Source organism: Caenorhabditis remanei, chromosome IV (assembly GCF_010183535.1).
Source record: "Caenorhabditis remanei strain PX506 chromosome IV, whole genome shotgun sequence".
Classification (NCBI taxonomy): domain Eukaryota; kingdom Metazoa; phylum Nematoda; class Chromadorea; order Rhabditida; family Rhabditidae; genus Caenorhabditis; species Caenorhabditis remanei.
In genome coordinates this window covers 2,717,240-2,731,421 of record NC_071331.1, presented here as the reverse complement: position 1 = coordinate 2,731,421, position 14,182 = coordinate 2,717,240, and the positions used below count along the sequence as shown (strand labels likewise).

The window sequence follows — 14,182 nt, the reverse complement described above, 5'->3', positions numbered from 1 at the left end:
TCTTTGATTTTTATGTTAAAAATGTCCTGTTTTTAGGAATTTTAATCATAATTTTGTTAATTTCTAACCCGGGAGGATTCAAACCCGCGTCTACTGAAGTAAACCTCAGCCCGGATAAGTATAGACTATTACAGCGCCATGCTCGATCAGTCTAACCGGAACCGACACAGATAAGAATGGTGGGGGAAGTCAATAGTATAAAAATTATCCCGTTTTTGTAAAATTTAATTCAAAATTATCCCGTTTTTGGGAATGTTAATCATATTTGTTTCATTTCTAACCCGGGAGGATTCAAACCCGCGTCTACTGAAGATAACCTCAGCCCGGATAAGTATAGACTATTACAGCGCCATGCTCGATCAGTCTAACCGGAACCGACACAGATAAGAATGTATGAAGGGGGGTCGCTCCAGAACCCCTTCTGGTTGCTCAACCTTCACCTGATTCCTCGGGCTTATTGAAAGTGGAGTAGGGTTAATTATATGTGTATGATTATAGGTTTATGTAGAGGTTATATAAGCAAGTAATATGAATGAATAATAAGGTATAATGAATAAAGGGTGAGTAATATATATAGGGGCCTAAGGATCCTAGTGAGACCCAGTCCTGCTGAGGTACAGTAGGACGGGGACTCACCCCAAGCTAGGTGACATGCTTGGGCTAGGATCCAGCTAGACTAACTGAAGAGAGGCGACGCTCCCTTCCATGTGAAAAGGGGCGGAGCCAGTCTTCTCCGACTCTTCCTCTTTGTGTTGAGACGCCTAGAGAAGAGAGGTTAGAGAAAAGGAAGAAGGCAGACATAGTCTGAGTTCTACCCTTTCACATCCCCCCCGGTTTAAAATGTGGCCGTCCCGGACACTAAGAGGAGAAGACGTAATTACTAAAAGAAATTACCTTAGGCCTTAAAGTTGGTTATATTGGGTGGGTATCTTGAAATACAAAAGAAGGTCTGGGTTGTGGGGGAAATATAAAACATAGCATACAATTACATGATAGATTAGTAACGGTATTGCTGCATCGGGGGGATGGGGTGTGGGAAATATTGGGGCATGAATGAATGAGGTGCCAGTTGAATCGGGTGGGGAGGGGCGATAAAAGATGGATTTGTGCTGGGGAAGGGGGTAGGGTTCATTACCATCATTGGGTATCCCGGCTGTCGAGGCATCGGTTCTCCATTCCCAGCTCTCCAGCTCCCTTGTTGTTTTCCTCGTCCGAATCCCGGGCGTTGTCCGTTTCCGTTTTTCTTCCACTGTCTTCCTTCCGTGTGCTTATTCCCGCGCCATGGCTTCGTGATCCGATTTGGTTGAGCTCGGTTCCTGATCGGGCTTCTTTGGCGTTGTGGACTGCTTCGGCGAATTGGGCTTCGTCGTCGAATAGGGCTGCGTTGTCGAATTGGCCACTTCCCAGTCCTCTTCCGGAAGGTCACTCGTGATCGATCGAAGTTTCTGCAGAAAGAAAAAAAAAATTATAATTTCCTCGGGAATTTCTCGATTCTATTCGTTTTCCCGTTTTCTCGAAATTTTCTTTCGCCAAAAACCGAATTTGAATTTCCGCGCTAATTTTGACGAAATGAGGTGCAAATGCGCTCCATTGCGCTAACGTCGATTTGAATTTTAGAATTGTTTTTAATTCTATTTTTATTAGTTTTTATCGAGTTTTCGCTCGTTTTCCTCGGTTTTTCCCTTCAATTTCCGATAAACTTTCCGTTTTCCTCGTAAACTTATCGATTTTCCAGAACAGAATGCAAAGAATGATGTCAGCGATGTGTCCCGGATCGTGTTCTGGAAGAGGCGGCTGTTACGCCTCGCCGACTGGCCCAGAATGCCAATGTCGCGAAGGGTTCACCGGTCAAATGTGTGAAATTGTTATCGAGAAGACCACATCCGCCGTCGTCTCCGCCGCCGAAGACACTAGTGACTTCTGTAAGTTGGCATATTCCATTTCACCTTTCATTCCCGTTTCTTTTAGGGGTGGTTCTTCTCGTCTCGGCGCTCGTCTTCTTCGCCCTTCTCTCTGCCGTCGGTGCCATTTGCTACTACGTCCGTTCCCAAAAGGTGGACGTTGTTGGGTCGCTTGATGAGGTGATCGATGAAGCGAAAGCGGCGCCAAAGCGAGTCAAGCGGTACCTGGAGCGTTTGGTTTAACTGATCAATAGTTTTCTCGTTTTTTTCCTGGGTTTTTGTTTAGATTTTCCCCCAAAAAATCTTGTGTTCTCATTGTTTTATCTGATTCTTTTGTTCTTGTTGTCATTTTTGTTATACGGGTTTCCGTCATGTAAAAGATCTCATTGAATAAATCCGTTTACGTTTTTGTATTGATTTATCGTTAACGTTATAACGGGGAATTCATCCCGTAATTATTTCACTAATTTTCCAGGGATTTTCCAGATACAACCCGACTCTCTATACTCTCAACTCTCTTTTACTCTCAAAACTCGTTGCGAAACTTCTCGGCTCATGATTTATTTCCTCTAATTGATTAAATATCATTGATTAGAGATATGACTAGGGAGCTTAGGAATAGTAAGGAGGAAATAAATAAGGTATTCGCGGAAATGGTCGGAGCAGAGAAAAAAAATCGGTAGTCTTCACTCCTCGGTGTCTTCGGTTTCGATGAATTCGAATTCATCGGCGATCGAGTCGATATCATTCTCCTCGTCGTCGTTTCCTTCTCCCGATGGTTCTTCTTTTGCCTTGGTTTCTTCCTTGTTCTCCTCGTAGTTGAACAAGAACGGATGCGTTGACATTAGAATCCTATCCAATCCTGTTTGCTCTATGTATTTTATTTCAGTCCGCCCGATGATCTCTCCTCTTTCCTGCTGGACCTTCGAAACTGGATCTCGGATCCGGCGGTCCAATCGGCTTCCGCCAATCATGAGAAGCCCGTCGAGCGCCACCTGTACTTCAATGGCTACCATTCCTCCTGCGTCCTTCTCCTGAAGGAGCCATTGCTTTTGACGTTGGTCCATTGAGATCACCTCAAATGGGATGATCTCATTTTTGAAATCCCCTATCCGTCCCGTGACCATCCATGGGTCGGAATAAAGGATTCGTAGAACTACTTCACCATGGCCGGGAGCCTCGAGGCTAGGCAGGTGCTTTGCCTCGATTCTTGACTGTTCTGGCGCCAACTCAATGTTCCACCCCGTACAATTGGCATTGTTGAGGTGGTGTTTTCCAGGAGTATAGTTTTTCTCAAAAACTATTATGTGGAAAACCGACCCCGGCTGTTGGGGACCTGCAGACTCCTCCATAGTCACAAGCTGTTTCCCGAACTTCTTTGAATACATCAAAGTGTATCCGTGGTGTTGTATCAATACCACGGCAGTAAAACGGGTTACGTTTTCCTGAGGGGTTTCCGGATGAAGGTGTTTTGCGATCGGCATCTTAAAAATGAACTAGTTTAGTTAACTATCTGGCTTGTGGAACCCCCGAATGCCTATCTCTGAATGTTTTCGCTTTCTTTTCCCATATTTACTGTCTCTCGTTTCTTATTTTTCTCGAACTAACACTGGTCTTTAACACGTATTTTTACATTACGGTTTATTAGGTATTTTTGGTAAGATTCTTATAAATGCATCACTTTAAAAGTGATAAGAGTATATTACGAATATATAAGTATATTTCAGGAATTAACAAAACAATTCGTAGTAAGTTGGAAGTTTCCGATTCTCTCAGCCGTTACGATTTCTCAATGAAAAGTTTACACCTATTTTTGTGAACCACAGATTCTTTGGCTTCGCCACTTCTAGTAGCTCTTCCGAAGCCTTTTATAATCAAGTTAGGTTCTCGGATTCCAGTAATTTCGAATGGTCCGATAAAGGGTGGGCTCAATTTATCCGATTTTCCCTTTCTTAATAGGATTTTCTCGCCAATTTCAAATTTCACATCGTTTATCGTAGGCTTCTGGTTGAATTTTCTATTTCTTTCAGCGGTCTTTTCCGATAGAATAGCTTTTACCCTCTCATGAGCCTTTTTAAGTATTTCTCGTTTGTACGCTTCGTACTCTAAGACTTCCGCGTGCTTATCCGGTTGTTTTCCCTCCTCCTTTCGAGGGTCGTCTAAACATTTTTCAGAAATAACTTCTCCGCCTTTTCGATTTAACGCATTCTTTACCGGTGAACCTGGTTTGAATGTGTGGACGATTTCAAAAGGTGTTCTACGTGTCGTGGCGTGAATAGAAGTGTTATAGGCGTGGACAACTTTTTGCAAATAGACATCCCAGCAGCCGTCAGCAGTGTGGGGACGCAATAACCCCTCAATAGTTTGGTTAGCTCGCTCGACCTGCCCGTTAGCTGAGTGATGATACGGTGTGCTAGTCCGATGTTCGCAATTCTTGGACTGCAAGAAAAGCTGCGTAGTTTTTGACAAGAAATTCGTTCCTCTGTCAGAAACTAAAATTTTCGGTATTCCAAATCTTGCAAATAGCCTATCCGCAATCGTTCTAATAGTCGACAGCGACGATTGGTTTTCCGTTGGCTCTGTTATGACGAATTTTGAAAATGCACACGTAAAGACTAGGATATATTTGTTTCCACGTTCTGTTTCTGCTAATGGACCGATGAAATCACAATGTACTCTCTCAAAAGGCTGTGATATTTCTTCTAACTCATGAAGAACTGCTTGAGTGCGGGTTTTTGTAGAATCTTTTGTTTGTTGACAAATTTCGCAAGCTGCCACAATCTTCCTAACTGTCGCTTCTAATCCGGGCCAAACCGCAATTTCCTTAATTCTATGGAGGGTCTTATCTCTTCCGAGATGAGCACCTTCTTCTAATGATCCGTGTACCATTTCAGCTAGAGTTTGACCATACTGAGTGTTCTTTGGCAAGCAAACTACAGGGATGCCTTCTACGTTATTTTTGTAGATAACTCCATCTCGGTTTTCGAAATTTCCGAACATGTCCCTGACTTTCTCAAGTTCCGGTGCTGCCTGTTGTTCTGCTTTAATGGTTTTCAGATCAACCCATAGAGGAATTACTGCATTGATAAGAGGATGATGCCGCGACAATGCATCTGCCACAACATTTGTTTTCCCCGGTTTGTAGACAATCGTGACGTTATATTCTTGGAGAATAATTTGGTATTTGGCGAGTCTACCTTGAAGATCAGTGCGATAAAGTAACGCCTTTAATGGAGAATGGTCAGTGATGATGGTGGTTTCTGCACCATCTATATACGGACGAAACTTAGTTACCGCGAAGATGAGACCTAAGGCTTCTAATTCAATAGCTGGATAGCGTTTCTCGTGTTTGTTGTAAACACGAGATGCATATGCTATGACTCGAAAATCAGTACTTTCCCGATCTCGGGCTTGCATGAGTACTGCTCCAACGCCTTTACCAGACGCATCTGTCTCAATAACAAATGGGAACCCCAATTTAGGTGCAGCTAAAACTGGACTGGAAACTAAAGCAAATTTCAGTTGTTCAAAGGCTTTCTCCTGTTCGACTCCCCAAAGAAACTCGGAGTCTTTCTTTGTCAGCTCCGTGAGTGGTGTGGTGATTTTGGAGAAGTTTTTAATGAATCGTCGATAAAAGGATGCTAAGCCTAGGAATGCTCTAACTTCCGTCACATTCTTGGGTTTTGGGTAGTTCGTGATTGCTACTGTCTTTTCAGGATCCGGGTGGATGCCTTCCGCTGAGACAATAAACCCCAAGAATTTAATCTTATCTTGTCCAAATTTAGCCTTACTGGGTTTTAATTTCATTCCCGATTCTTCAACCATAGTAAGGATTTCCTCAATATCCTCCAAATGCTGTTCTGGAGTTGGTGAAGTGGTGATGATGTCATCAATATAACAAAAGACTCTAGCTCTCAAAGGTTTAATTAGCTTATGCATGATTCTTTGAAATGTCCCTGGGCTTCCCTTCAATCCCATCGGCATGCGGACGTATTCGTATACGCCCATAAATGACGCAAACGCTGTTCTCTCGCAATGCTCTTCCTCCAACGGAATCTGATGAAACCCCGACGCAAAATCTAGAGTGGTATAAATTGCGTTTTCAGCAGTTACATCTAGAAGTTCTTGGAGGTTAGGAAGGATGGATTGAACTGGTTCGGTGATGTTATTAATCTGGCGAAAATCGATACAGAATCTCCAAGATTCTCCATCTGCTTTCCGAACCATTACAATAGGAGCCGAAAAAGGTGACGATGATGGTCGAATTATCCCTTGAGATTCCATTTCCCTAACTTGTTTTTCTACTTCATGTCTCCTCTCAAGTGGAACTCTATAATTTCTAGGCGCTGGCATTTTTGCATCTTTCACAAAATCAATCCGGTGTCGTATGGTTCCGTTGTAACATCCTAATACGCCATCTGGACCTACAAATGCCTTCGGGTGCCTATCTATTATGTTCCTAAGTCTATTTTTCTGCTCTTCGGTAAAAATTGAATCTTTCAGATCGATTTCGTTAGACGGTTTGTAGTCCGGAGGTGTCGGTTTCGGCATGAGCGGGAGTTTAGCTGTCCAGTCTGCCTCTGGTGGCGTATAGCTGTCTTCCCAAATCTGTTCGTAGATCGTTGCCGTGGCTAGTGCCTGCCCCGCAAATAATTTGATTGGGGTCGCGGATGGGTTAACTAGTTGTAAGAAAGTTTTCCCTTCCTGATCTGTTGACACAACTGATCTGGCAATAGCGTAGATTTGTTCCGATTCCTTTTTATTATCCGAAATCATGAACTCCGTACCGAACTCCTTCCTATAGTTCACTAATTTGACTGGAATAATGGCTTCAGAAGTTGGATTAACTGTGCAATTATGACTAACCGCTACTTTAATCTCTTCCCTTTCAGGAGCTAACTCAACATTGCAGACTAGAGAAATTTCCGTTCCGATCTGAACTTCCTTCTTTAACATGTCGAATGACACTGGATGTCCTAATTTGTTCATGTTCCGAATGAAATCTACTCCAAGAAGAATTTCTGAAGGACAGTCCTCATCATGGGATACCAAAAGAGTTTGGTCTACCTCAATTTCTCCTATCTTTATGCTCTGCGATGTTGTTCCTAGGAATCTGATAACTGAACCATTAGCCGCTCGGGCCTGTTGTTCTTTTCCTACATCCAAGTCTTCTGGCCTAATCTGGGAAACAGGAAGATAGCTGATACCTGCTCCCGTATCCAGTAATGCATGAACTATTTTCCCGTTCATCTCTATCTTTATCACTGGCAAGTGTCCTCTATTTCTACGATGAAGAACGGAGTAAACTCCTGGGATGGGGTATTCATCATTAATGTCAGCTGCCATATAGACGCGCTGACCCCCGTCGTAATCTACATGATTAATTCCTCTTAACTGTCTAGTTGCCATCTCAATCAACCTATTTGCTGTTGCAGATGCAGCTCTTCTTGACAATCGGAATTTGCAGTATACATAGAGGATTATCACTAGAATGACTATAAATAGCACTGGCGCGATGATTACTAAAATAAACATCCAAACATTGAAAATTACATGTTTGATCGCAGAAAATACTTTCTTTCCGGTGCTATTCCATAACTCATCTAAAGTATTGGCTACCTTGTCCTTATGAACTTTGACTTTAGTGGTTATGTAGTCTTTTGCCTTAACTATGTTCTCTTCCAGCAGACGGAAAGTAATATTATTTACCCTCCTACGATAGATTTTATTTAATTCTTCGTTGGCCGCTGAAGATGTTCCCGGGCCGAGAAGATCGTTTCCTATCACTGCTGGTGCTTGGAACAAGAATTGGCTGGCGGTTCTACGGATTGGTCTATTGAGCGTTTGTACCCACATTTCGGTACCTTGCTCGTTTTTCCAAGTTTCGCCTTCTACGTGAATTTTCCCAGTGATCATAGGACGCTTGCACTCTACTGAGCCTGAATCGGCTACTAAATCGTCAGTACCCTCTAATAAGAACCAAATTTTCCCTTCCACCAACATTGGGACTAGATCAAAACATGTGTCGTTAATCCTCCTATTCCAATAAACCTCCTCCGGTTCTACAGGTCTACACTGTGAGATTAGTAAACCCTGGCCAGCTTTCCTAGCAGCGATGTCAGTTCTTTTGAACAGCTGTCTTATTGCTGCTGTGGGATCGATATTTAATAGAGTGAGAAACAAAATGGTCGATTCCTGTTGATTTGCGCAGGTTTGCATGAAAATATCTCTGGCTGGACTATGGAATGGATTACTATGAGGTTTCTCAAAATACACATTTCGGTTTTCTGGTGGTACTATGTCCTCATAATAGGGAATTGGTTTCTCAGTTGTAATGATGGTGGGTGGAATAACAACTGATCTTCTAGTGGTGGTGGGTGCTTGAGTCGTGGTAGTAGTAGGTGTGCTTTTTGTCGTTGCTGCTGGTGGTACCGTCCTTGGTTTCATCGTTGTCGTCGTTGTTGTCGTCGTTGTCGTAGTTGTGGTGGTTGACGTGGAAGGTGGTGGTGGTTGGTATGGAGCCTCGATATATGGTTCTATATGTTCCATACTCTGTACCTTGCTTTCGTCAACCCGTGGTACTCGATAACCTTCCGGAAAGTTTCCTGGATTCCGTTTACTTTTCCCAAATTCCAAATCTAGGAGTTCATCGAATACGTTTACCAACTCCTCTTCCATTGCAGTTAGCAGTTCTGCATCCTTCTCCGTTCTTTCCCCAGATAGCTTTTGAATTCTCGTGAATTCCCGATACCAGTATTGACGAATTCGAATGCACTTTAATACAATCAATTGTGAACCGAGTGAGTTTCTACGTTCTTGATCATATTTCTTTGCCCTATCCCTGAGTAACTCATTTGTTACTCCGAACGCTTTGATATCAGCTAGGATAGCCGGATTCGTAATGGGATCCGTGTCAAATTGGGGTATCTTTTCTAGGGCATCTACTTTAAAATACTTGTAGATTAGCGGAGTCGCAAACTTTTCTCCAAGGCTAATGGATATGGTTGTGTTGTTTGGACCTCCCAATTTGAGATAGGCTACCCGTTTCTGTCGGTGATGCTCTTGTTTCATCCGCACATAGTCCGGGATCCAGAGATCCGAGGGTAATTCTGGGAAAGATAACATCTTCCCGTCATCCGTAAAATATACGTTACCCGCTAAACAACCTTTTGCCTCTAACTGCGTAAATCGCATATCCTGAGAAATCGTAGAGAACATCTTAAGTTCGGGAACTGCTATATGCTTATCCGTAATAAACGCATCAACCGAGGTCATTTTCTGGTACTTGCAAGCTCTGTATGGGGAACTTTCCGTCCATACTATGGTGGATTCAGCCGTTTTGCAACTTCCAGAAGGGTACGAGCATTTTGAGGTATCTCCTAACGTTGAAATGGTGGCTTCACCGTCAAAAGATGCCACCTCTCCTACAACTATTATGAACTCGTCGTGCTCGACCTCTTTTCCTCCAAACCAAGCCGTATAATTTTCGGCATTTTCCCCAAGACTAGCTGAGCGGTAAACTCCTTTAGGACCTTCTGTCATGTCCTTTCCCGCATACTGTTTAGATCTAACTGCTTCGCGACATTCTTGGGTTCGAACCTGTTGGAACATGTTCGATCCTCGATCAGTCATTTGAGCGGTGGAATAGATTCTAAAGATTGAAAAAGTGGACACTTTGAACACTTGTTTATAGCAGGCGTGCGCAATTTGTCGCATTGGGTCCGTGCGGAGTTCAAATAAATCCGCCCGGGTGGACACAATGGACGTACGCGGAGATTCACAAGGAAGAATAGAAGGTGGAACGAACATGTTTCCTCCCTGTTGGAATCCACATATTTGTGGTTTGCCTGCCAGTGCTGGTACTACTAGTGTCATAGCTATCGTCAAGTAAGCGAGAAGACGCTTCGCTGCGCTTCCTTCTCCTCGAGAGTTACGGTAAGACTCTTCTCGAGGTCTTTCCTGACGGTTGTCTGGTCTTGGTGGACGTTCTTCACGGAATCTACCTGGCGGCCTTGTCTCTGGGAACCTTCTGGGTGGGTTTTGGGGTGGACCGCCTCTGCCTCTAGGAGGGTAACGCGGCTTATTTGATTTCCAATCCCTTCTACCCTGCTGGTATTCCCTATTTTCCTCACGAGGTGGCGTTGGTGGATTGCGGTAAAAAGGACGGAAGTTTGACTCCTGCGGTCTATCTTCCCTAGTGCGCATTAGTTGGGTCATAGCTGCGACTAGTTCATCATCCTTTTCTAATTCTTCTAGATCATGAAGTCTTTGGAACTTTTCCGCTCTGCGGATAAGTTCCTCTAACGTTTTCGGCGGATTATCCATCCTGAGGAGTCTTCTGCGGATGTGGCTTGCTGCGTGATGCATAAAATGGTTCACCAACAGCCCATCCCGCACGGTCTCCGGCATGCCTTCATAGGCATACTCACCTAACGTCTTCAGTTTTCGCGCGTACTCCGCAATTGACAGCCGACCTTGTTTAAGGGTCGTTATCTCTTGTTGCGCAAGTTCACGATCCCCAGGGACTTCAAAAGCGGCGATTAGGTTCTCAACTAGTTTGTCCCAGGTGTTAGTTTGCTCTTGACGTAACTGGTTGAACCTACTTTTCGCTAACCCCTCAAGGAAAAATGGCATGATCTTTGCGCCGGCCTCTTGTTTGATGTTGAGGTTGTGTAACGCGCAACGGTACTCAACTAGCCATCTGCGCAAGGCAGCCGTGTTGCCTTCGTTAAACTTAGGAACATGGCCTGCTACCGCTCTAAGCGCTTTCTGAGTGTCCGTTTCTGCCGGTATGGCTAGATCCGTCCACTTCAGATCCTCAGATAACTCTTTCTTAGCCATCTCTGGCTTCGATTCCCTAGGTTCTTCCTTAATCACCGTCTCGGTTACTTGAGAACTGTGTGGTACTACTACTGAAGGTTGACTAGATGTCGACAGATGATTTTCAGTACCCTTTGGTGTGGGGTTCCTTGAGAGTTTATTGCTCTTAAAGAAGTAGTTTTTACGAAAGACTTTCGGAATGAATCGGTATACTCCTGTGGTTCGTGGAGTATCTACTAAAGGGTTATTCCCTTGAGCCTGTGGCTGAGTTACAGTAACTGGAACTGTTTCTACTCTCGGTGCCGCAGTAGTCGTGCTCGTTGGTGCTGACTGCCCCCTATTCCTTAATGAAAAAGAACCTTTTGGTGTGAAAAACTGTGCTGACCGTGACGATGAGGCTAAAGGAGAATTCGCGGGGATAATAACTCTTGTTGGAGTCTGGATGGGATGAAGAGTTCTAAAGCGTAAGTCTTGAAGTAGCTTTACTTGTTCCGCTATGGGCACCGAGTATGGCACTAATGCTAAGTTTTCAGGGCTCTCGGTCGGGTTCGGGTCTTGGTTGTTTTCCGTCCGCCGGATACTATTCCCTAAACTTCTCACTGTGACCGCTGCTCTCCTAATGGTATTTCTGATGCGCTGGAACGTAGCCTGGTTCTCTTCTTCCCTAGCTAACTCTTCGGCGAGAGGTTCGGGAGAGATGTCCCGTTGGATATCACTAAGTTCCTCTCGTCTTTTTGCACGAGCTTCCCTATCTACTTTTGCCTGTTGCCTAACTTGTTCGCGTTCTTCAGGGTCTTTGTTCCACAGGTTTGAATTTTTGTACGCCTCCTAGGTGCGTCTGTGGTTATCAACTTTAAAATGCTGGAGCTACTTTGACGCAGTAGATGGTTTTATATAACGCAGATAGAGTGAGAAAGACGACTAAATTTGACAACTTTCGAACGGAACGTAGGATTTTCACGATAAATTGATGATGATGAGAGAGAGAGAGATGAAGTTTTTCGACTTTGATGGACCAACTAGGTAATGAAGCGAGAGAGAGAGAGAGATGAGAGAGAGTAAATGAGAGAGTTGAGCAATGGGCTCACGAGAATTGAGAGATTTTGATGTTTTTGATTTTGGATTTTGTTTTTGGATTGAGAAGTTTTCCTAAACTAATTCTAATTGTGACTAGCCCCAAAAAAAATGGAAAAGAAACTAACTTCAACTTCAGTTGGATCCTTCTCGGGTTGCGTTGGTAGTTGTAGTTGTTGGTTGGGCAGTTGGGCGGTTGTTTGCGTTAGCCGTGAGCTGTTGAGCTAGATGCTGCGATTGGGCGTGAGTGGGGTTACCAGTCACTAATTCTCCAAGTTTTCTGGAAAATTTATGGATTTTAGGTGGTAAGGGTTTAGTAGAAAGGAGTGGGTGAAATGACCGTTTTCCGTAGACTGGTCCCCTTTTATACTCCTTCCCCTTCTACCGTAGTCCGTGGGCGTGGCCTGACCTCCTCTGGTGGTCTTGAGTGGCTTTGCCCCCCCAGTGTCTCATTGCTCCTCATTCCACGACAGCTGTCTGCCAGAATGCCAAATGCCAGCGGCTGTCGCATATACAATTGTATACAATTTTCGTATATCGCCTGACAATCGTAAATTATAATCTACGCCTCTCCGACCCGCCTGTTATTTCTTTTCGCTTCCCCCCTTTTCCCGTCATCTTCTATTCACAAATGTTGCACACTCCGGGGAATTACACTTGAATTCCTCCTAATTTCGTTTCGCGTCGTTTCGACGTCCTACTGTAGCTTTTGCTCGTGACGATGCATTATTTATACCCCACGGGCTGCACTTCTGATCTTTCTACCGTAGTCCTTCTTCTTCTTCTAGTCAGCAACATGTCTCCGGGTTCGCAACGCTATTTCGTGCGTGTATAACCTAGTAGATTCTGACTCTCACAGAACGTACTCCTATCTAGAATCTATAATCAAACTGTTTTTTAACATAATATAGCTTTGTAGCTGTCGCGCTTGTGGCGAAAATTAAGGGCAGATGAGTTCTGCTAATCATATAGTCTGCCTAGGATTCATGGATTTCCTTTCTTGGTCAGACTCTTCAAAGAACATGGAGAAATTAACTATTTTATATTATTCTTCAATTTTTAAACATCCATGTTACGTTAGTGAGCCTGACGGCCGTGACAGGTTATCACTACATGGTATGCGGATCCTTCTAACACTCTAGCGAAATACTTTTCCTGCGAGTCTGAGTCAAGCCAGGCAGTAATTTCCTTCCAGGTTTTACAAATTAATGTTTCCGTCATCCCTGTCTAGAGGTCTCCGGGTGCTATCAAGGAGAGTATTATGGTACTTCAGTGAGCAATAGCTTTATAAATGTCGATTACTTCGAGGACGGAAATGCATCTCTAACTTTCCCATAACAATTTACTTTATTTCTTTTTATATAGCATGATAGCACTGTTCTTCGGTCTAACAATTCTAAGATTCTAGATTTTTATGACCCTTTTTGTCACGGTCTGGAATTGGTTAAGGATATATTGACCTCACTTTCAGCCTGAGATATATGTCATTTTTCCATTCTTAATGACTGCACTCAGTAGATTACAGTAACTCCGAGACTTGGTTAGTTCATTTCGTTTTATGCCACTTAACCGGAATCGTCTGATTCTTATCTTCTTACTATATCTAGACGAGTCTCGTGGTGTGAATTTTAACGTTAAAGATTGCTATGTTCGATCGTCTCTGAACCGATTTGAACTAAGCCCTCCAACAATACACTCCTGTACCGTAATGTTATGGTCTCAATGTTGTTTTTCTGACTGGACTTTTCTTGGTAGATTTTTGGAATTTCGGGTGGGAAGTTGGGTTGTTTTAGTCACTAGTTAGGAACTTCTCAATCTTGATAAAATGCTTATTTTATCTACTTCCTAATACTCTTAAATTACCTAATGACCAGTTAACTATGTTAGTATAAGAAACGAGATTTTATGACCGATCTTTGATAGAGAGATTTAATAGAGAGATTTTAATAGAGAGATTTAATAGAGAGATTTTAACGAGAGATATTTAACGAGAGATTTTTAAAGAATGTATTTCAATATACTTCCTTCCCAATATAGTATGATTTTCCAATAAATACACACATAATAACTATATTTCCTGATCTTAAACTGGAGCTACAGAATGTACTCCTAAGCCACTGTTTCAGGATTAAAAGGGAGTTGTGACGATTGATATCGTCCTCATCTAATTCACATACCTGTGCCTCACCATAGCTGATGGACCTTTCTTTGAATATGTTTGCAACCACATTCCCAGAAAGTCGATGAGACCTACTTGAACTTCCATTTGAACTCTGATAACGACACGAGTTTCCAGTTGGTGTAGTAAAATATTAGTTCACAGTAGTATAGTATGAATATTAGTATCTCTTTCAGATAGGAAGAGTAAAGAAAAGATTGGTGGGACC

The 14,182-nt window shown here is 43.2% G+C and overlaps 2 protein-coding genes across 2 annotated transcripts; one reads left to right on the top strand and one right to left on the bottom strand.

Annotated features, from left to right (window-relative positions):
• Positions 1-1,741: 1,741 nt before the first annotated feature.
• GCK72_012280 (uncharacterized protein) lies at positions 1,742-2,971 on the top strand (the record flags this gene model as incomplete). Its single annotated transcript, XM_053728982.1, has 3 exons — positions 1,742-1,922; positions 1,969-2,122; positions 2,791-2,971. The coding sequence occupies 3 exons, from the start codon at positions 1,742-1,744 to the stop codon at positions 2,969-2,971; spliced, it is 516 nt and encodes a 171-aa protein (XP_053583754.1).
• GCK72_012279 (uncharacterized protein) lies at positions 2,588-3,385 on the bottom strand (the record flags this gene model as incomplete). The annotated part of the gene is made up of 1 exon (XM_053728981.1): positions 2,588-3,385. The coding sequence occupies one exon, from the start codon at positions 3,383-3,385 to the stop codon at positions 2,588-2,590; it is 798 nt and encodes a 265-aa protein (XP_053583753.1).
• Between the last annotated feature and the right edge of the window lie 10,797 nt (positions 3,386-14,182).